Source organism: Dermacentor andersoni, chromosome 1 (assembly GCF_023375885.2).
Source record: "Dermacentor andersoni chromosome 1, qqDerAnde1_hic_scaffold, whole genome shotgun sequence".
In the NCBI taxonomy this organism is placed as follows: domain Eukaryota; kingdom Metazoa; phylum Arthropoda; class Arachnida; order Ixodida; family Ixodidae; genus Dermacentor; species Dermacentor andersoni.
This window is the reverse complement of record NC_092814.1, coordinates 4,292,992-4,317,140: the sequence shown is the minus strand read 5'-3', so window position 1 is coordinate 4,317,140 and position 24,149 is coordinate 4,292,992. Positions and strand designations below refer to the sequence as shown.

General features: G+C 47.3%; 1 protein-coding gene across 1 annotated transcript in view; it reads left to right on the top strand.

Annotated features, from left to right (window-relative positions):
* LOC126546089 (soma ferritin) overlaps positions 1-20,231 on the top strand; it is a 170,871-nt gene extending 150,640 nt beyond the window's left edge. The window contains exon 5 of the mRNA XM_050194175.3: positions 20,051-20,231. Coding sequence (XP_050050132.1) covers positions 20,051-20,188 — 138 coding nt within the window. The 3' untranslated portion in view covers positions 20,189-20,231. The remainder of the gene's footprint in view (positions 1-20,050) is intronic.
* The last annotated feature ends 3,918 nt before the right edge of the window (positions 20,232-24,149 follow it).

The window sequence follows — 24,149 nt, the reverse complement described above, 5'->3', positions numbered from 1 at the left end:
GTCGATAAAGCTGCCACGTATTGGTCTCCGAGACAATCAATGGTGGCAAGGCAAATACCTTGCGGCAGAATTTGCTTTGCCAATCCAAAGTTACAGACAGGCATACGAGTGTGGTTCGCAGTAATAGTAAGTATACTGCGAGACACGGTAACGTCATACTGTATCGGAATGTTGGGCAGAGTTGTGACGAGGTACTCGCCATCAGGAACTGGTGGGAAAGACACCAGTTCAATGTACGCTATTGACTTTGGCGGTAGGCGAAAAAGGCCGGTGGGGCGTAAGCGGCAGTGGTCTGCGTCAGAAGGTTCTGCAAGCATCGGCAAATCAAGGCGAAGGGTTGCGGAAGAGCAGTCAATAAGAGCAGAATGCGCGGATAGAAAATCGAGGCCGAGAATGAGGTCGTGGGGGCAATGAGCAATTAAGGTGAAGAGGACAGGAGTATGGCGGCCGGCGATGCTGACACGTGCCGTACACATGCCAATGATAGGCACAGTACCAGCATCCGCAACGCGGACGACGCGTGCAGACGCTGGGGCGAGGAGCTTGTTCAGTCGTCGTCGGAAGGCAGCACTCATAATAGAAAGATGTGCTCCTGTATCGATGAGTGCCGTGACAGGATAGCCGTCAACGTCAAGAAGGTTTCGGCTCGTAAGTAACGTCAGCAGAGGATTTGAGGGCAGGGTCGACAACGCAGCTTCACCTCCAGAAGCTGCAGTGCGTAGTTTTCCGGCTGGATCCAGGAGGCGATAGGCGGTGAAGAGAAGCGACGGGGTTGGAGCAAACGAGACTGATGGCGTCGAGGTGGGGGTGAGCGGCTGTTGAGAAGGTTCGGAGCAGGAGCATCAGTGGCAGTAGGTTCATGGCGGGTGGTATGGGGAACAGAAGGTCCAAAGGTGTGGGAATACGTCCGAGGAGGTGGTGGCCATCGGTTGCGGCAGTGACGAGCGACATGGCCGATGCGACAGCAGTGGAAGCAGATCGGCCTGTCATCAGGGGTACGCCATTCGGACGGGTTGCGACGAAATGTGGCATAAAAGAACTGCCGGGGACGAGGAGGGCAGCTAGAGAACTGGGGAACGCTGGGTTGAGACGTGGAACACACGGAGTTCAGACCCATGTTCTCAAATTCCTGTCGGACGACGGCCTGAATCAACGCAATGGTGGTTGCTGGCGGATCAGGAGGCGTCGTGAAGAAAGCTGGCGAACAGGCGGCCTCGAATTCGCAGCGAACAATATGGGTGACCCTCACATGTCGATGTAGCAGCTGTGTATGGTAGCTGCGTAATTTGGTGTGAGTTACGGCGGCTCTTAGCTTGTTCAAGGCGACGGCATTCTTTTATGATGGCGTCGGTAGTCGAGACATTGCAGAAAACAATCAAATTGAAAGCGTCGTCGGCGATGCCTTTTAGCGCATGTGCCACTTTATCTGCTTCGGGCATAGTATCGTCAGCTTTACGGCATAGAGCCAAGACGTCGAGGATATAGGAAAAGTACGGCTCTGTAGATGACTGAGCCTTTCTCGCGGCAACCTTGCACCCAATGGGGCCGCCGAACAGTTCCCGTAGCTTTCGTTTGAAACTGTCCCAACTGGTAGTCTCGTCGTCATGCGTTTGGTACCACATGCGTGGGGTGCCGCCGAGATAAAAGATGACATTGGCGAGTATAATCGTTGGGTCCCACCTGTTATTAGCACTGGCGTGTTCATAGAGCTTGATCCAGTCGTCAACATCCTGTCCCTCCAGGCCAGAGAACACACCTGGGTCGCGATGTGGGGCAACCGTGGTGATTGGAGCAGTCGGACAAGCCGAAGCCGTTTCAGAGGTGGGCTCGTCACCGGAAGGCATGGTGACAAGCTCGATGTGCCGACTACTTCGGAGTTCCGCGGTGAGGACGGGGATTGCTAACCTCTACTAGAATGTTACGTGTGGAAAGACACAGACAAAAGAGGCTATTTACAGGCTATTTACACTGGAGCCAGAAAGCCAAGCCGACACTCGCTCGCGTCAAGGGCACCGACCAACTTCATCGTTGTTCTCGTGGCGGCTCGTCTCTTGAGCATCACTCGATGATATTGTAATAACGTAAACATGAACGTCCACCAACTAGCCCCCTTCATTGATTTACTAAATGCAGTATCGGTGTGTTGTATCGTAAGGTTTAGGGTAGCTGGGTCAGGTGGCCAGACGCACCGAGCCACACTCTGGGCCCTCCGTCCCAGAAAAACAAGCACGACTCCAATCGTCTGCGATTACATCTCTCTCTGTCCTCCTCCTTGACAGCACCAGTCTTTTTATTGCCATTATGACGTCATGTATGACGTAACCACGAAACCAATACTAGAAACAAAAACAACTGCACAACAACAGCACAACATACACCTTCCCTTAAAAGAAAAAAATAAACAAGGAAAGAAACTTGCACACTTCACAAAGACAGTCTAAGAAGTCACAAAGTCACTCAGCCATGCTGGAGGTCGGCGGATTCTAGTTCTGCGTTCCTACTGTGCTGTAGCACTTCTGGATGTCGATGGGGACTCTAGTTGATGCTCCTCTCCTCTTTGCTCGTTCTCTGCTTGATCTCTTCGTTCTGTGGTATCCAGAAGGCCAGGGTGCTCAGCTGGCATATTTTGAGGCTCGGGAACAACAGGAAAACTGGCATACCAGTCGCCAGCCACAGGAGCAGCTGTTGTCAACGGTGAGCCTCCTTGACGACCCGTGTACGGCACCTTAGACAGCCTCTCGGCATTCCATGTTTTGTTGTCTCCCAGTGTGAAAGTACCATTTTCCTTTTTACCCACATCTTCAGGGGTTCACTGTAGGACAAATCGCCTTTCCTGGAAACATGAGGATCTTTCAACCTCACGAAGTGACCCGTACGGAACGTTGGCACTTTCGCCCCTCTTTTTCGATCTGTATACTCCTTGCTGCTCATTTGTTTGTCTCTCACCCTCTTCCGTAATTGGGCAATTTCTGATGCCGAATTGTAACAGAAACCTGGGCCTGGGGATAAGCCCACTATGTCCAACATGGTGCGTGGAGCACGTCCATGCAAGAGTACGGCTGGTACTCCAATACTGCTGTCTCAATAGGCCGATGTTCGAAAACTGCAAGCTGCACGTAGTCTTTCAAGACCCTGTTGAAACGTTCCACCTGTCCGTTACTTTGAGGATGATAAATCGATGAGCAGGAGCGCTTAATTCCGCGCTTTCGAAGAAAATCCTCGAACAGGGTGGACTTCAGTTGCGGTCCATGATCTGTTAATATCTCATCTGGGTACCCCTCTCTGCTGAACACTGCTGTCAAGAATCCGATTACACATTAGTCGTCACACTTGAGACAAAGGATACCTCGGCCCACTTGGAATAAAGGTCAATTAACGTTACTGCAAACTTGCAGCTCTCCTTAACTCTTGTAAAAGGACCGACAATGTCCAGCGCTACTTTCTGCCAAGCACGCTCAGGTAGCGGAATGGGTTCCAGTGGTGCTACCGTGGGCTTCGATGACTTATCTGCCGCTTGGCAGACACTGCAAGACGAGATTGCCTGCTCTACTTGTTTGTCGAGTCCTGGCACCATTACTTCGCGCAAAGCCTCTGCTTTGTGGGCACAATTCCTTGGTGACCTTCATGCGCCGACTCCAGGAGCGTTGAAGTCAATGCAGCTGGTGTGACCAGGCGCTCTCCCCGCAACAGAAGGCTGCCCATAACTGCCAACTCATCCCGCACGTAGAAAAAGGGCCGAAACTCAGGCTGAAGTCTGCATTTCAAGTCATCACCTGCTGTAACAGCAAGTCGGATTGAACAGCTTCCTGAAGTTGTGCCTTGGTGATGCAGGTGGAAACAAGCGACACAACTTGTTCCTCTTGTTCTTGTACGTTTGACAGAGGAAAGCGTGATAGAGTATCCGCCACCTTGTTATAACTTCCACGGTGGTATAGTACATCAAAATTGTAGTACAGTAGACGTGCCGACCATCTTGCAATTCGGGTAGACCGGGGGCCTGTGCCCCGGGATGAGAGGAGAATAACCAGAGCTTGATGGTCGTAGCTCGAACTTCCTTCCCCAATGAAAGACATGCCAGTGTTGACACGCCCATGCGCACGCGAGTGCCTCCTGTTCTCCTACTTGCGCTCCGTTTGCCACAGCGTTCGAGACGCGAAGGCGACGGAGTTCATTTCCGTACCGCAGTGCTCCAAGACCGTAGTCGGAAGCATCTGTAGCCACTACCAGAAGTAGGGAGGGGTTAACATGTGCACGGCGTTGCCTGTTGCGAGTAGTTGTTTCACCACACGGAAGCTTTGAGCAGCCTTGTCGTCCCAGGATAAAGAAGCTCCTTGACGAAGTAACTCGTCAAGAGGCTCTACGACGTCAGCAAAGTGAGGAACGAACTTGGCATAATAGCTTGCAAGTCCAAGGGACGAACTCTGTGGTGTTCGTGGGCGCTAGGGCATGAACAATAGCTTCAACCTTAGCTTTCAAGGGTGACAAGCCGTTGTGGCTGACGACATGTCCCAAGAATGTCAGCTCTTGCACATTGAACAAGCCCTTTTCTTTGCGCCGCAGGCCAGCCGCTGAGATGCACTGAAGAATATCATGAAGGTTCGCAGAGTGCTCAGCCGCAGATTTACCGTAGGCGATGATATCGTCTATGTAGCAAAGTACGCCCTGCAGCCTCTCAGGATTGAAGTCATCGTCTTCTGAAAAGCGGCTGGTGCAGAGGTGAGGCCGAAACACACTCGACGGAACCGAAGAAGACCGTCGTGCGTAATGAATGTCGTCAGATCGCGGCTTTCAGGCGTTAGTTCCATTTGATGGTAGGCTGATGCCAAGTCAATTTTTGAAAAGTGTGTTGCCCCTGCTAGCTGGTGTAGTAGGTCGTCACTGTGTGGAAGAGGAAATCCGTCAACGATGATAGCTTTGTTGCCTTCCCGAAGGTCCACACACAGCCGAATGTTGCCGTTCTTCTTTCGGCCCACTACCACCGGAGAAATCCATTCAGAAGCATCCACTTTCTCCATTATACCTGCTTGCTCAAGCCGCTGTACTGCCGCAGAAACTTGTTCCCGAAGGGCAAGAGGAAGTCGACGTAGCTTAGCGGCCACTGGAGTCACATCCAGCTTGCGGTTGATGTGATGAGCAAAGCCTTTTACTAGTCCTGTCTCATCTGAGAACAAGTGGCTGAATTTCTTGCGAAATTCCACAGGTAGAAGATCGGAAGCAACACTTTTCTTTTGCAGGTATTTCAACTCAGCTCCATGTATATGGAAGTCCAGGGTGCTGATGGTGTCCAATCCAAGTAGTGCGGTTCCTTGTTGTACAACATACAAGAGAACAGGGACAGTGCGTTGCTTGTAAGCAACGGTAGCGGGAAAACAGCCCTTCACCGTGATCTCCCTGTTGAAGTAATCCAATAAAGCAACAGCAGGTGGTAGCAACGCCTTCATACTTTGAAAATGCTTCATGTAAAGGTCCTCCGTTATTATGGATACTGACGACCCTGTATCTACTAGAAAGTTCACAGGAACTCCTTCAACTTGCAGTTCGATGGAAATGCTGAGGCGCGAAACGCCGGTCGAGACATGGAGCAGCGTGACACGATGCTCGGCGTCCGCTTGCACTTTACTCAGGCTCTCTTTATATTCCGAATTGCGGCACATAACCTGAAAGTGGCCTACTTTTCCGCATCCAGAGCATTTCTTATGTTTAGCCTTGCAATAAGGCGAATTTGCCAAATGTCGAGTAGACCCGCAGTGGTAGCTACGACGCTGATTCGTATTCATTGCAGACGCTGGCTGCGTCTGTTGACATTTTGCGGCGAGGGCATGAACTCTTTACGGCGCCTTTAAGCGTCTTTAAGCGCCTGAATGTTGTACGTACTTCACCTCCTCCGCTGCGCCGAACTCTCGAAGACTCTTCCAAGTTGCTTCGTAATGCTCTGCTATTGTAACTGCCCTGTCCAAGGTCAGCGTTGTGCCATCGAAAAGGAAACGCTCACGAAGCCTGGCCGATGCGATACCAGAAATGAGTTGGTCGCGGACAGCTATGCCAGAGGATCCCTCGAACTCACAGTTCTTTGCTAGTTCGCGTAAATTAGCAATGTAGACATCCGTAGGCTCACCCGGAATTTGTATCCTCTGTTTGAAGCGGTGCCGTTCAACAGGCACATTCGTCGTGGTTGAGAACAGGCGGTCACAAATGCACAGCGCGTCTTGAAATGCATCTTCCGACGCTGTAACTTGACTTGTAGAAGTAGTATGCTGATGTGGGACTGGCACCGTTGGAGTAGTAGCAGACAGTGCAGTAGCAGCGTTCGTCGACACGTTGCGGAGTTTACGTTGCCCCTCGACGCCAAGCGAATACAGAAGTATGGCTCTCCGACGAGACGCAGCAAACTCGGTGGCACCCGACGCTTCCAAGTAGGTAGAAAATAGTTCCTTCCACTGCTTCCATGCTATGGGTGGCTGTATTGTGCCGTATTGCCGCAGAGTGGCTCACAATCTAAAGAATGTCGCCACTAGATACCAAATTCCGGTAGTGTTTTCCGCTCCTCAGAAACTGTCAATGTTGTGCAGCCGTATTTTCAAAACAAGTAAAAAACCTGATTGTGAAAAGAACCACGCGAAGTTTGTAGATTGCAGCGTCGGTGTGGTTTACAAGATTCCCTTGCCATGTGGCAAAGTGTATGTAGGGCAGTCAGGCCGCTGTGTTAATGAGCGCCTTAGAGAACATGAGCGATCCATACCAACAGGCACAGGTTCCCATTTGGCTCAGCATTGTAAAATATGCAAGTGCATACCCATGTTTCGTGATACCACGATTTTGAAAAAGAGCAGTGACACCACCGCCCGAGAGTTATCGGAAGCTTTTTTCATTCAGTCATTGGCGTCACAGTGCATTAGTGTGCCTCCCATAACCGTGTACAGCGCTGAATTTGGTTTTTTGGATTCTGTCGCATGAGTGCGCTCTTGGGACCGGATGTTGGTGGCTTCACCGCGTGGTGCTCACTGAGCATGTTCCTCTAATTTGAGCAGTCTATAAAGGAGTGACGCAATAAAACGATGTCAGTTGAGAGTAGCGCCTTGTCCTGGTCGTCTTTCTTGTGCCTGTTGTTTTGCTCTAAACAAAGTATTCATGGATTCGCACCAACTAGCCCGCCACAGCATCGGCTGACCGGGGTTTCCAGAAATGCAGGCGGAGGCGTAAGTCCCGCGAAACTCATCGTAAGGCCTAGCTCGTCGCCAATATGTTGTATCGTAAGGTGCAGGGTAGCTGGGTCAGGTGGCCAGACGCACCGAGCCACACTCGGGGCCCTCCGTCCCCGAAGAACAACCACGCCTCCAATCGCCTGCGATCACATCTCTCTCTGTCCTCCTCCTTGACAGCACCAGTCTTTTTATTGCCACTATGACGTCGTGTATGACGTAACAACGAAACCGAAACTAGAAACAAAACCAACTGCACAACAACAACACAACAAGGTGTTAAGCAAATTTTATATGGTAGGCCCAAGATTTCACAACAATAGCCCATGTGGGTATGAAACAAAGAAAAGTATATGCAACGAAGCAAAGCACGAGGAAAATATTGCCGGGCACGGGCCAGTGTGTAACAGCTGAAAGCGAGTTTTCTACCGACAACGCTAATTTGTTCTCTCCAGTGCAAGTGACTGTCTAAAGTAATCCCTAAATATTTATATGTATCAACATGACCCAGAGTACGGTTCGCTAGAGTCAAAGTGAACGCACTGGAGTCTAGTATTTTCCTCTTGGAGTGAAATATGATCTACTTAGTTTTATTAGCATTTAGGGCTAGTCTATCTTCTGAAAACCATTTACCTACTTTTAGAAGTTCACCAGATATAGCGTCTTGTAATGACGAGAGTGAGACGCCTGACTATACTAAGGAGGTGTCGTCTGCATACATCCAGACTTTTGACAGGTTAAGTGCGTCCGGTAAATGATTTATGTATGATGAAAACAAAATAGGGCCTAAAACCAAGCCTTGTGGTACACCGCATATGATATCGGGGAAAGCAGAATGATGTTTGTTAATTACCACTTGTCGCCTTCGTGCCTTCAAGTAGGTGTGGATGAATGGAAGCGCGTTTCCAACAATACCATAAGATTCCAGTTTTTATCGCAGTATGGAGTGACAGATTGTATCGAACGCCTTTCTTGTGTCAAGAAAAATCGACACAGCCATGTTATTCTTGTTAAGAGCAGAGTTAAGGGATTGCGAAAGTGGTAAAACTGCGGTTGATGCAGATCTACCTGCAGCAAAGCTATGCTGCTGCGGGCAGATAACGCTATTTCTTACAATGAATGCATTTAACTGTAGTACAATGAGCTTTTCAAATAGTGTGTTAACTACACTAAGAATTGACATTGGTCTATAACTACTCGGATGGTTCGGATCACCAGTTTTGTACACAGGCATAATCTTTGACACTTTCAGTATATTTGGGTAAACACTACTACTTATCGTATGGTTAAACACGTGACAAAGGGGCATGCATAAGACATCAACATAGTTCTTAAATATCTTAATATGAATACCGTCAAGTCCAGGTGCTTTCTTAGCCGATAATTTGCCTACGATACTTCTTATTTCCTCAAGAGTTATTTCACGGAACGAAAAATTACTGCCGTCGTCTGAATCCTGGTTGTGGGAATTGCAAGAACTGACTGTTCATATATATTGTCACCAATTTTTGAGAAATAATCACTGAAGTCATTAGCAATCTGAGGGGCCAGATTTTCGGGAGGAGCATATTGTTTATCCTGTAATCCTACTACATCTCTGACTATTTTTCATATTTGCCTTTTATTCACATTTAGTCGTTTTAGCAAGTTCGTATAATAAACCTTCTTTGATTTGCGAATTGGCTTAACTGATCTGTATCGAAAAATTTTAAACTGGCTTTTGTAGTAGCTGTTAGTTTTGTTATATTTTGATTTGTTATAATAGCAGTATTTCATCTTTAATAGGGCAAGTATGGACTTATTTATCAACGGACATATGGCGTAATCATAGCTGTGTCGTGAAGCGTACCGCGATTCTTCTATCGCGTTTGTAATGCAGTCAAAAACTTTTGACATACCGTGTGAACGTTGCCGTTGCAGAGGTTATCAAAATTTGTTAGTGACTAGGATGCTGCGCGTACACGTGGATAGTTAAGCCTTGTCGAATATTTGTGCTGCATTTGGTGAAAAGAACGCAAACTACCCCGAGGCAGAGACAAAAATGTTGGACAATGATCAGCAATTGTGGTGTTATAAACACCTGCCTGTACATCGCTATCAATTTTGCACAAAATATGATCGATGAGAGTTGAAGACATGTTGCAAATACGAGTAGGGAATGAAATCACATTTTTAAGATTAAAGGACTGTACAAAAAAAATAAATACTCATAGCAGTCATCTCTAGACAAGTCGCTGTTCATGTCACCACAAATTATAATTGCATTGCAGGCCGGTAAAGGAGGGTCAATAACAGTTTCCATCACAGAGATGAAATCATTAATACATGAGCTAGGAGGACGGTAAGCTACGCCTATAACGAGGCCTCGTTGAAGTTTCACAAAAAAGGGTTTCAGCACTTCGGTTGCTGTACGAACTGTTCACAATGCATCGAAACCCGAGCCTGCGCCGTATAAAAAGAGCGATGCCACCACCACATGCTGTACTTTCTCTAGGTTGCGATAGCATCGTGTATCCCGGTATTGTTATTTTTTCATCACTTCTGAGCCATGTTTCTGCTATCGCGATGATGTCATAAAAAACGAGTGTTGGGATATTTAGGTTAAAAATGCGTCTAGATTTCCGGTAATACTACGGATGTTGCAGTGGACTAACGACAAGAAATCATGTCCTTGCCATGTTTCTTCAATATCAACTGATGTCCTCATTTTTCTGCCTTTCTTTTTCACGCTTACTGCACCTAAGCAAGGTTCTCTGCGCACGTCAGATGCAATACGTGTGAATTTTCTGTTTTGCGCATGAAGATCTTCCCATCAGAAACCCAACTGAATTTCCAGTTATGTTCCCTCTTTGCACTCGGCGCTCAGCAAACGCCTGGCGATTGCTGGCGAGTGCTGAGCTTAGCGTCAGAAGTTGGTAGCTGGACGTAATTATATTGATTCAATCGCCTTTTTTTAACTAATTGTAACAACGTGTCATTATTTCACATTATTGGCGGCGCCTCCGGGACACCAAAGCTAGAACTGGGACTGGTCCGTGGGTTGGGCCTGCGCGAGCCAGGAGTGTATAAGATCGCGGATAGCCAATTCTTTATGCGATCACCCCTTGACCCGCTTCAGCCTCCGCGGTGCCAACCCACGCGCAGCGCTGCTTCCAGCTTTGATCCCCCCGCTACCGCTTGGGTGCCCTGGAGATGCTGCGCTGCCTGCTTGATTATAACTCGTCGTTGCCGGTTTGAAGTGATTGATTCATTGTATTACTGTTGTCTTACCACCATGCTTGATTGATTAATGCATTGTATTATTGTTGTGTTTAACCACCCTGCTTGGACCTGATACATAAATAAATAATACCTCGGGTGCTCCCCTGAGGCCTCCGTTTGCCGGTTACATGTGCTCTCCTCGAGCAGTGCTTGTAAAAAATCCAGTCTGTTGTCCTGACGAAAAGCGAAAAGCGACTTATAAAACACCAGTCAGAACCTTGCCCCTTCAGACACAGCGATCACCAAATGCGGCGTCCGTGCCCACTGTCTCACCGCGCGGGCAGCCAGCGGCGGAGCGTAAACAAACTCGACCGCACTCCGCAATGCCGGCATGTGTAGGGGACAAACGCATGCAACACACGCTAAGAAACCTCCTCCGTAGTGCCTAGGCAGAGTCATATGTTCAAGGAGCAAAAGCCCCTAGATTTACTCTCCCACGCCTGCTATTGCGCCTGTGCACAAACGGATGGCGATCCCTCAAATGAACGTCTCGTAGGCAGCCCAAGGGTGCTATTCTCGACACGCATGGCGGCTGCACGGCCGCCATTATCCGCCATGTTGACTCTCTGATTGGTTGTGGAGAGCTCACGTGCCTTGAAATTTGTGCCGGGAAACGGAAGTTTTGCGAAATGTCATTTTGCGTTTTCATCAAGATGACGAAACGTGACGTGGAACTGCAAATTTTATGGACTAATACATTCTTTTGGGCCTTGGCAGATATATTGTGATGTTAGCGCTTCAAAAAGAATGTGAGCGGTAGCGTGCAGAAGCCAGCGCAATGCATCTACAATTGCGCGAATATGTGGTGGCGATCCAAGATGTGCGCCATGTCAGCTTGCTGATTGGCTGAAGGAATATCTCGTGAGGAGCGTCACAGGAAGGGCTGTTTCGTAAACGTCATTTTGACGATGCGTGACGTTGCGCTGGGCCGCCATTGCTGAGATTTTCCGCCATAATTTTTGCTGCGACGAGCCGCGCGAATTATGCTAATGAGCAGCCACGTGCAATGGCAGCCGAGAGGAATGCGTACCGCCGAATTTTCCCCGTCGTTTGGTGCCACGAAAATCTTTTGTTCATAACCCGTGCTCATAGTGTTTGCATCGCTCTCGGGTGGTGTTGGCATTTGTGTTTGGGGCCAGCATTTTTTAAAAGAACGCGTTTATACGAAATAATATTGGTTGAACATAGCATACTTTCGGCACTGTTGTCCACTTTTCACTGCTGCATTTGTATTGTAATCAAGATTAATGCCTTTTCGCACAATCGAAAGTTATGACAATGGCCTCTTTGTAATTTATAAAAGGAAATGTACGCAAGGCGGCGCCTTCAAGTTTCCTCCCGCGGTGCGAGTAACCACCGAAATGAACAAGAGATGGCAGCGCCGGCGCTTGCGTCGCGCTAGTGGATATCTGTGGCGCGCGCAACGCTATCAGTGATATTCGGCCGTTTCTCAGCCAGCCGAGTCGAGCTGATTCATTTGCGTTTCATGAGATAGCGATAACGTGACCTAGAACGTGCGCGCATCACCACTGGTAGGTCGCGTATGTTGTCTCAAGGAAGAAAACAAGCGCGTTGGGGCCAACATGCGAAGACTCATTCCATTTTTCGGGGACACGCATCCTAGCTATTGAAGCAGACGACGGCTTGTACACAGCAGACGACGGCTTGTACACAGCAGACGACGGAAGCGAGAAGCGTTTTCGACGGCATAATCATACGCTTTGAGATAGCTGCTTTATTTTCACTGCGGAGGAAAACTGTTTTGCTTTACTGATAACGCTACATTCAGTGCCTTCATTTCAGTTTCTTAGGCGAAACGTCAAGTTGGCGTCACGTTACGTAAGCAAAACTGAGCCACCAGTGCCATTTTGTTTGCGTCGCGCCTACGTCACGCACCGAAGAAAATGGCGGAATGTCCAGAATAGCGCCCCAAGCGCGCTTTAGCAGAGAGGAGCTGCGGAGCTGTTCCCTGAGATCGCGTCGCGTTTCGACGCACCGTCTGCGCATGCGTGGGCGCACGGACGCGAGCTTGCGCGCGTTCGCAAGCGTACGTGTGGCTTTACTGTTTCCCGAAGAGAATCCAGGAAGTAGATAGCTACGGACAGCATTTATGACTGCCAGAGCGACGTCCGTCATATCGTCGACCAGTTCGGCGAGTTCCCACAAGGGCTCATGCATAGCTGTGATGAGAGCCATGCGTACGTTGGCTGGAAGACGTTGCAAAAACAACTCACGTAATACGGCCATGTCCAAGGAGTCTACTTGGTCATCAATCAAGTGTTGCAGGTGACGTAGCAACTGAGTTCGACGTAAGTCATCGAGCTCTTCGTTGTTCAGGAGTTACTGAATACACCGATGTGCAGGCGGGATGCGACAGCGAAGAAGAGCCTCTGATTATCGAATATGGCGTTTCCTGATGTACTTGACGAGTATGTCGCGTATCTCGGCCATGGCCTGTAGCGGCAGAGCTTCAAGTAGTTCGTATTTGCAAAACTCCGACGTGACGCGATGACTGCAGAACTTGTTCTCAGCTTGTATGAACCATAACGTGGGATCGCCGAACCATAGCTGTGATAGGGTAATAAAAGATGTAGCTCCTCTAACACCCGTACAAGGTACCTGGCCGGTTGCAGAGGTAGTAGGAGTTGAGGAATCTGAATTTGATCCATTTAAGGTTGGTTTGTAGTCCGGGTCGCCAGTAACTGTGGAACCTCCAAGCACAGTTAAGAGCACAGGGGTTTTATTTGTACGTCCCTTCACTTGATCTTGCTTGCTTGCTTGCCTCGGAGAGTGGTTCACAGCCACTATGGGGCATTGGCCAAGAATCGGTTGTGCTCCATTGTTTCTAACTCCTCTTCGAGGCATACCCCACTACTCGCTCATGTTTAAAACCAGCGACGCGCCAGAAGAATAAAAAGTTTGCCACGAGGCCACTAAATGCGCCGAACGCAGTTTTTACTTTATGAGGTTCATGCAACGTAATCTGCCATAGCCAGAGCACAAGTCGAGGCTCGAAAATATTGGGCATCTTGTAAGTTATCCAGACCACCATCAATACGAGACATAGGACAGACATCCTTACGGGAAATTTTGCTCAGCGCTCTATAAAGGACGCAAAAGCGCACCCAACCATCCTTTATTTTTACAAGCACGACAGACGACCAAAGACTTGCTGAAAGTCTTATAATGCTGCGTGCAAGCATGTCGTTAACTTGTTCTTCTACAGCCTTGCATTTGGAAGACTATAGGTGGTACGGGCCGCGGCAAATGACGTGAGAGCAGTCTGTTTCGATGCGATGAGCGACAACAACATTCTGACCCAAGCCATGCAAACAGACTTCAAAGCAAATTTCTTGTTTCATTAAAATGGTCAGCACGGTGTCTGTCTAGGCTGAATTTAGATCTCCTCTGAAGGTGGCTTTGAGAGCACTAGAAGGACCTTCAACGGGTTTGCGATGTGTGAACGACGAAGCGGCTGAAACAGTGAGGGCACCTACTGGTGCTGCGTCGGTAAGGTTGACAACAGTAGACTATTCCAATAGTAGTAGTGTCTATGGAGTTGTGTTGAAGGCAGTGGGAGTAGCATAGCCGCGTCAGAACAGGCAGGAGGCGATGGCCATTCCTCGAGGAATGCAACGCTTAAAGGCGATACCCAGTGCTTCGATAGTGTCTCTGGACTTAGCGGTAGCAATGCTTCCTTGGCCTGGTGGGAGAACGAAAGCGATAGCTGCGACAAGAGGGCGAGAAATAGGAAACAGTAGCGAGTGTCCGTTGTTGCGACTCGGGGTTCGAAGACGTCGGATCCTCTTTCCTCGTGGAGGAGTAAGTGAACGTAAGGCTGGGTCCAATATTCAGGACGTTAGACAAATACGTATATATTTACATAAGTACAAGAAAATGCAAAGAAATACAGAAAAGTTGATGATGAAGTTGTAGTCGCCGATCACTCCCGCCGTCCGTAGCTCCTTTTACGCCTTGCGTGATCATTGTTTAGTTCCTTCCCCCAATCCGGTGTCAGGAGGCCGATGACATCAGGTCCCACCAATCCGGTATCAGGAGGCCGATGACATCAGGTCCCACCAATCCGGAGGTAGGTTGCCCTTTTCGCCAACTCCGATCGTACTCTGACAGGTGATTGTCGGATCATTGCTAATTGCTCAAACCTCTCCTGAACGTCATATTCACGCGTTGGTCTTAATTCATCCGTGTCGAGACCTATTTTGACGTGGCCGTCGGCCCGTTCCCCATAATCGTGCGAGCCGTGACCGAGGGGTGTCGCGGGGTAAACAGCCGATCACAACACCGTAATGTGAATTACTGGTTCACTACACCAAATGAGATCAGAAGCAGCTGACGGGAATTCTAAGCCTAATATAACCTGATAACCATTTATCGACTGGGTCCCTGTCGAAGAAACCAACAGCACGCGTGTCAAGACAACAGTGAACCCTTATGTTTATTGCGCTGAGCATTTTATACCAGAGCGAGGGAAAGGGGTAATGGAAATAAAGGGCAAGGAAAGGCACGTGTAGTTCCAGCACGTAAAGATAGCTTGTGCTTGTTGAACTGATACAATACAACCACAAATATTAGCCACAATTAACGAAAATGACCTTATGTGGACCAAAGCAAAACGGCCTCCTAACTGTCCTGAGCTGCTGCTGAAAATCGATTGAATTCCATGATTCGGTTGGCAAACTGAAATCACATGCGCGGCAAATTCACTGAAGCACCTTCAGCCGTGAACAAGACCTGGAATCTCGCAAATGAATAAGGACGCGTAGCTAAGCGTGGCGGTCATCAGCTTAAACATGTTTCACTTTTTCTGTAGGTGCGGCAAGTGTTTCAAATGAATTTAATAGATTCTTTGCACGCGTCTCTGGTACTGCTAAACCGCACCCTGATTTCTGCACTCTCAGAAACAGCTTATGCAAATCTGCGCACCTTCCTTCACTTTCAGCATGTGATCTCTGTTCAATTATTTTTAACTTAAAATCTAATAATTCCCCTGGCGGTGATGGTATTTCTGTGGGCGAGTTACGCTGGAATTCTGGTGCTGTGAAGTGTCGGCTATTAATATTACTGAAACTAGTAGTTATATCCCTACAGCAATCAAAAAGGCCATAGATATTCCATTGTTCAAGGGAGGTGCACGAAATAAGTACGTTATTTACCGGCAAATCCCTGTTCTACTGTGTATCTCCCAAATATAAGAAAAACATCTGCTGCAAGTCATGTCTAAGTATCCTCGATGCCAATAACATTACTTCAAGTACGCAATATACCAGGTAAAGCCACAGAGGCTCTCTTGAAGCATATTGCAGACCTTCAGCTTTCGAAGCTAACCAAGTTGTATGCTCTTTCTTTCGTGATGCTAGCAAAGCTTTCGACAGTGTATGCCCCGAAGTCTTTTATTAACTAAACTCTCATTCGTTGGATTTCGTGGGCTTTTTTTTTTTTAAACTGCTCATTAGCTTTCCAGACGATACAACGCAGTTAGTCTCCATAGGACAGTACCGGAGTAATATAACCTTGATAAAAGCCGGAGTACTTCAGGGATCCACTTTGTTTTAATGTATATGGCAATGACCTCGCCCTGCTATTCGTACCTATATAATTCAGGACGCAGACAAGACCATCATTTTGTCTCATCATTCCCTTTTTTCACATGCCTTTTGCAAGATGGAGCGATTAGCGTTATGAATTGGTTCGATAAAAATATGATTAAACTGAATGTCTCCAAAACATAGCTTATTTGTTTCCACAAGAAAGTGCCTCGAAGAAAGTTAGCTTCCACTACTGTCGCACCCTTCACCTTGTTCTCCTTGTACCTGTACGCCCGTCCTATTTGTTTCATCGGTTAAATACCTCGCTGTGTTACTTCACAGTGACTTCGCCTCGAATTGTCACCTGGCTTACGTATGCTGAAGGCTTTGCGCAGTTTCAGGTACATTGTAGAACATCAGACATTATAGGTCATTATTCGTTCGTAAAATGATTCTACAAGCAGTGAGTTATAGTTCACTTCGTTATGGAATTCTATTTTTCCCTCGAGAAACGAGGGAAAAACAGAATAAGCTCTATCCTTCGACCTATTCTGAAAATTATTAGCTATTACTTAGGACTGGCGACCGTCACTGACCTTTTCAAAGGTGCTCGAATTTTAACGCCCTTCTCATAGAAACGACTATCCTGGGGCATTTCTGGTCGCGCGAGTATAAAGCCTGCGCGTTGTCTCCGACCTAAAGACATTTTTTTTCCCTATAACTGCGCGAACAAACGATCACAGAGAGGGCAAACAAGGGCTGCCTTGTTTGCTCTCTCTGAGATCGTTTGTTCGTGCTGATAAAGAAAGTTAGCTAATATGCACCAAATCGCCCAACAACGAGTTCTAGACCTTAATACCGTTTTCGGGAGATTCGCTGCTCTAGCAGACGCCGTCAGGGCTCTCGTAATCACTTCATGCGCTCCTGCCTCGACCAGCAAGTGCCTTTCGCGCGAAATTTCTTCGTTGCACTATTCTCTAGTTATTCTAGCCCTCTGCCTTTTTATTTTCAGGTTGATTCCAATCATACATAACTGTCTGGTATCAGAGCCTTAAAAGGGTGACATATTGTTACGGTCACTTCATTATAAACTAAATCAGACGTTCATGCACTACCTGGATTGAGCGACCATAATATTTTTATTGCTGACGTTAGTGTTACAAATGTGCCAATAGTGAAAAAACCGCCTAGAAAAGTGTTCTTGTATAGTAAGGCTGATTACTGTTCTATAAATCAGTCGTTAGATTTGTACTTCCCAACGTTTGACACATTAGCGGATGATTTGAGCGTTGAACAGTTGTGGGAAAGCTTTAAAGAAAAGCTCTTCTATCGTCGAGATAAGTTCGTTCCAACTCGGATGCTTTCATCTAAACGTGATAAAGATAAACCGTGGTTTCGGCAGGAACAGCGCATCTTGCTGCGCAGGGTACGCTTAAGGCATAAAAAACACAGGTCCCTGGAAGACCTATCCAAACTAAAGAGGCTAAAGCTTGATTCTGAGAATTCAGCCAAATCGGCTAAGGAATATTATTTTGCTCGTCTTGGGGAACGGTTGGTAGAAGATCCCAAAGAATTTCGGAAGTATATTCGGCATAGTGGACAGAACGACAATTCTGTCCCTCCTCTTGAATACTTAGGCACGGTACTTGATGATGACAAGCGCAAAGTTGAAGCATTTGGTAGTGATTTTTCTTCTGTGTTTAGTAATCGCCAGTTTCGGGTTGTAAGTCTCGATTTTTCGCTATGCAATGAAGAAATGCCCGAAGTTGAGTTTGCTTTGGAAGGTGTACTCAAGCTATTAGAAAATGTTTCTCCCAGAAAGGCGAATGGACCAGACAATATAGCAGCAGCAATGCTTAGTAGTTGTTGTGAATCGTTGTGCATGTATTTACGCCGTCTTTTCCAAAAATGTTTAGACATGGGTGCCGTACCTACCGACTGGAAATTGGCAAATGTCGTGCCTGTACACAAAAGTGGGCCCAAAAACTGCATTGAGAACTACAGACCGGTGTCTTTGACTAGTATTACATGTAAAATAATGGAACACGTTATATATAGTTGTATTATGTCACATCTAGTTAGAAATAATCTATTAAATGCAAACCAACACGGATTTCGGCAGGGTTTTTCTTGTACTACGCAGCTTGTAGAATTCACTCACGATTTGGCTCAAGCAATAGACAAAAGGCAGATAATTGATTGCATCTTTCTAGATTTTCGTAAAGCATTTGACGTTGTGGCTGACGACCTACTTATTAGCAAATTACACGCCTACAAGTTGCACAAAAAGGTAACTGCATGGATATCTGAATATCTTTCACATAGACAACAGTCTGTGGTTCTCAATGGGATCTCCTCTGATCTTGCTGTAGTGACCTCTGGAGTACCCCAAGGCTCTGTCTTGGGTCCCCTCTTATCTTTATTATATATAAATGATATAACTAGTTGTATTACGTCATCTTTCAGAATGTTTGCAGACGACAGCGTAGTATATAGGGTTATTGATAGTGATTGTGATCTTGCGCACATCAGAGTGATTTAGGTAAACTTTCAACTTGGTGTGCGAAATGGCAAATGTCGCTTAACGTTTTACAATGTTTAAACATCACATTTACAAGAAAGCATTCATACAAGACATATGCGTAGAGTACAAATTAAATAGCGTTACTCTAAGCAGGGTTACGGAATGTAAATACTTGGGAGTTTGGTTTACCTCGGATTTAAGGTGGAACAGGCATGTACAGGAGGTAAGAAAGAAGGCGGCACGAAAGTTGGGCTTCCTCCGTCGAAATTTTGGCCAATTACCTAGTAAACTGAAAGAACAGCTGTATTTTACTCACGTACGTTCGGTACTTGAGTACGCTTGCATCTGCTGGGATCCTTATACGTGTCAGTTAGTCGATTTACTTGAAAAAATTCAGAATAGGGCGGTTCGATTTGTTCTTGGTTATTACGACAAAAACCTCAGTATTACCGAAGGCAAGCGCAGACTTCATTGGCAAGATCTAAAGGATAGAAGAAAATGCCTCAGACTCAAATTTTTTCACAGTGTTTACTACTCTAAAATAGGCATCGACAGGAACAAATATATTAAATTACCATCGTACATTTCCCGTAGAAGAGACCATGCCTTGAAACTCCATGAATTTCCTTTCAAGGGTGACACCTTGCGTTATGAATTTTTTTACAGGACCACGAGGGAGTGGAATGCTCTCCCATCAAATATTGTTGGTATACAATGCAATGAAACGTTTTACCGCGCTTTTTGTGTTGAAATGAGTGTCAACTGATGTAGATATGTATGTACCCCCCTGCTGTAATGCCTTCTAAGGCGATGCAGGTACTCAAATAAATAAATAAATAAAATAAATACAGGTGCCGACATGCAAGAATAGACCGTGAACACAGCAATTTCTGATTTGGTTTTATTTTAGTATGCTGACCCTGCTGTTATCATATGTACATTCTTATCCAGTCTTTTTTTTTTATCTTTTCACTGGTTTGTAGCGTGTAAAAATCGACAATTTTTTGGTATTATAAAAAAAATATGGAGATTTACGTGGGAAAACCACTTTCTGATTATGAGGCACGCCTTAGTGGGGGACTCCGGAAATTTGGTCCATCTGGGGTTCTTTGACGTGCACCTAAACTTCAGTACACAGGTATTTTCGTATTTCGCCCCCATGGAAACGCGGCCGCCGTGTAGTATTATATAACTACATCATCACTATTTGGTTGTTCTGCAGTATAAGTGCTACCTCACACCACATTTGAGCGTAAGTTACGTGGTTTACTTTTCTTTTATTTCTCTCCTAAATGGGCTTTTTTTTTTTCATTAGCAAGTTGTTCCTGCACATTCTGTGGTGTCCGCGACATTGCAGTTTGTAAACGCCGCCTGGCGGCTCTGCCCGTCAAGCCGAACGCCGGTGCGGCAGGCCTTTCACGCACTGGCGGAACCCTTGCGCTGATAAAGTATTATTATTACCGGCTCGCACAAGTGGCGGAGAATACTTCTTAAGCACGGATCGCGCGGCCTCCTCGCAGATGGCAGACTTCCTGGAGCAGGAGTTTCTGGCCGAACAGGTCCGCTCCATCGACCAGCTGCAGCGGCTCATCACGCAGCTGCAGAACATGGACACCGGCCTGGGCGAGTTCCTGCTGGACCAGCAACTGCGCGCCTAATGACTAATAAAGCTTGTAGGACTCGCATTTCTCTCGCTGCGAACACACGTGTCGTCGTCGCACCCGTTACCAGTTTTGCCGTGCTTCGTTAACTCGCTTATTGGATGCCAGTGCGTTCAAGGCAAACTGCAACTAAATTTGACACTGCGTGAAAGGCCTAGTCTCAGATAGCGTAGACGCACCACCGTGTAAAATGTGACTTTTCTAGTATGAACGCAAGCGCCATGGAAAGCTCGCAAATATAGTCGTTGTCGGTAGCAAAATTTAAAAGGCGGCACCATTACCCTTGCCGGAAGTGACACATGACCTCCTTGGCATCACCACCCAGATAAGATGCTGGGGCTTACGTCATAGCGAAAACCACCAAGTCAGTTGCTTAGGTGCTGCTTAAAGTCTACTAACAAGAAAACTATGAAATTAACGCCCATGCAGCATTGCCAAGATTGTTTTAGGGGTATATACTACTGATTTATAACACATTTTTGTTGCAATTTTTGTTTTGTTGTTGACCTTCACTGGGTAGACAGAGTAGTTAGGAGTGTTCGAATAGTAAAATTTCCTAATGCATTGTGAATATTCGAGAAGAACAACTCATAAATAAAAGCAAAGGTTACGCCACTAAGCAGACGAGAACCAAGTGAAACACAAAGAAAATATAGGGGGGATAACTTCCAACTGTTTATTCACCAGAAACCACGCTAGTTTATAGATGAAACTTAAGCGCGAAGTAATCACAGTAAAGATAAATTAACAGGGGTTGTGACTAAATGATAACTGAACAGGGTGGACCTCTAAATGTTTTCTCATTTCTAAAGAAACTGGTTAGCATGCAATTCGCTTAGTAAAAAAGTTGGAGTTTCGCCCAAAAATGAAGCGACGACTGTGTTAGTACATCATTACACAGCTATAGGAAGTAAGGATAGTAGTTTTATCAGCCGTATACACTGGGGAACATTCGCTTAGTAACTCAACTAACAAGCATGCTGTCAGTGCGCACAAGCAAACATGAACACATCACACTCGACGGACAGTCGCTGCCTCAACGATGGCGTGAGCAAGCGGGGCAGCAGCAGCGAGCGAAGTCGTGATCGCTTCAACGCAAGAGAGCACAACGCGCACAAAGGTCGTTCAGATCCCTTGCAAGACTACGCACTTGTTGGCGGAGCCGAAGCCGCGCTTGGCTGCGCGCGAGATTGAGCCGCGATCGTCAGCAGCGATGTTCCTTAGAGAAAATTTGGACGAAAGGGAAGGAGGGAATGTTTGCGATATTGCAGGGAATTCGAAGATTGCTCAAGTAAATATTAGAATGATGCCTTTGAGCGAGGAATCACTTTGACAAACCACGACGCACCCTTTTCAGTACACGGGCCACACATAGAGCCGGTCGGCTTCATATTTTAATATCCTTTGTTGTCGAAAAGCTGGTGTGCTGTTCCGGTACAAAACACCAACTGTAATTTGTTACATCAATATTCAATAAGTTAACCTACTCAAAATCGCTCAAAAGCAGCTAGCCACCAGTGTTAGCTGATGCTATAGAACTCTGTCTACACGGAAGGTATGTCGGGAACCGACATCAGAAAGTGCCACATTAGTGATTAAGTTCTTGTATCGTTGCTCGGCCGAGATGTTGAATAAACTATTATGTTCTTTCTAAAGACACACACACGCATATGAATGAATGAATTCTGGTGTTTTACCTGCCAAAATCGCGATTTGGTTATGAGGCACGCCGCACTGGGAGACTCCGGATTAAGTTTGACCACCAGGAGACCTTTAACTCCGTGCTTTGAATGCACGGGACACGGGCGCTATTGCACACCGCCCCACCGAAATGCGGCCGCCGCGGCCGAGATTCGACACCGCTACGTCGCCCACATTTAGCCCACACTTAGAGAAACTTCTTGTCGCCCAAGTGATGCCATTCCCGGATGAGATGGAACCAGACCTCCTTCCGTGCATTCGCAAGCACTTCGTGAAGGCCCGGCGCCTGTATCCCCGAAAACCACCTCACAGCGTGCCAACCAAACTTGGTGTGAGCACTCGACAAGAAGAAGCACGAACTGGTTGATCGTCTGTTTAGGCAAAGACTGCAAAAATCGAACAGTCTGATATGAAACACCTGGGAGCTTATAAAGACTATCAATCCTTTGGAGAAGACCTGCAGGAAGCAAACACTGCGTGAAGATATGAACTAAGTCCTCACGACCGCCACAAAAGGGGCACACTCCACGAGCCGTGACTGCCGTGACAGACCTGTAACTCAACGGCAGGCACCCTCGCGCCAGGCGGTACATGGATGTAGCTCGCCTAGCGTCGTGAAAACGGGCCTTCATGAGCTTCCAGCTTGGCCTGTGGGTGGACAGATCGTACCTTTGGCAATGCGGGGGGAGACTTGTGGTGGGGATATCAACTAGTTCCTGGATTGGGGTTGAAATTACGTCGGTGCCAGGGTGAACCTTGCGGAGGCATACCAGAGGGTTGGCAGCCGCCGAATAAATGGTGGACGGGGAACCTGAGCGAGGCACAAAGTGGGAGAATGTACTCTGGGAAAACAAGCGGAGTCGGGTGCTAAGAAAAGAGGAAGTAAAGCTTCGTATCAGGAGCATATTCGAGTTAAGAGCAACCTGGGTCCACCTGACGTGTAGTGCAGCAGTGACGATGCCCAGGTCGGGAATTCCAAGTCCTGCCTTATCCTTGGGCAACTTGAGCACCTGCCGAGCTACACAACCGGTTCTCCCTTTCCAGGGGAGGCGAAGGAGGAGCCTCTCCAAGATAAGCTTCATTCGGGTTGGAACAGGAGGCACACACGCCACATACGCAAGGAAGGAAAACAGTAGTCGGCGAAGAATTGTCGCTCGAGCAGTCAATAGGAATGAACACACGCTGAATTCCTGAATCCTGGTTTCAAGCTTGTCCTTAGCCTGCTGCAAGTTTGGTTGGTTCGAATTGGAAACCTAGAATGCACAACCGTATTTTCACGGGGACACCATGTACGGGCTGCGGGCTGGACGGAGTGGAGTTCAAGTGCATGGCTGCACTTTTAGACCTATTCAACCTTGCACTACTCGCCCCGCAGTAGCTGTCCATTACATCCACGACGGCGCAAGCTGATGCCTCGTCTGGGACGACAATGGACAAGTCATCCGCATAGGCAAAGAGTGAAACCGGAGGGGAACTTGATGGAAGTAGGAACCTGCCAATTCTGCTGTCACAGGACAACCTCTACAGAAGCGGTTCAAAAGTGAGTACGCAGAGGGCAGGCGAGAGAGGGTCCCCCCGCCGTACACCCCGTCCCACAATGAATGCCTCTGAGACGCGATTCTGTATGAGAACAGCAGAAGTCGGTCAAGCTTGGACCATCTGCCGAAAACCCACACTAAATCCAGACCCAGAACCAAAACCCAGAAAAGGTACCTATGGCTAATGATATTGAAAGCCTTCTCCTGATTGAAGGAGCACAGAATACCTGGAAGTTTCCTGGTATTAGCCCACAGGAGAAGGTCCCTTACTGCTAAACCGTGAAGCTCAGTGGAGCGCCCCTGGACACAACATGCCTGGTATGGACCCAAAACAGCGTTAAGTACTGGAATGAGTGAGTCGCATACACAAATACTTTGCTATTAGCTTGTAATCGCAGTTCAGCAGTGTGATTGGACGCAACGCTATTAGATCGGAGCTTCTCGACTCATCCTTACAAAGGACAGTGATTAGCCCCTCTCGTTGGCACACTGACAGGGTCCCTTCAATGAGTAGCCTGTTCACTAATGATGTGAACAGCTTCCCTAACATTGTCGAAAACTTCACATAAAATTCAGCTGTCAGACCATCGGGTACTGGGCTGCGATTATGCTTCATAGACTTCAAAGCCGAAAATATCTCGTCCTCGACTATGGCTGAGTCACAAACTACTGGCGGCTCAGCTGGTGAAACGAATGGAAAGACAGCTGGAGGTGCAGCT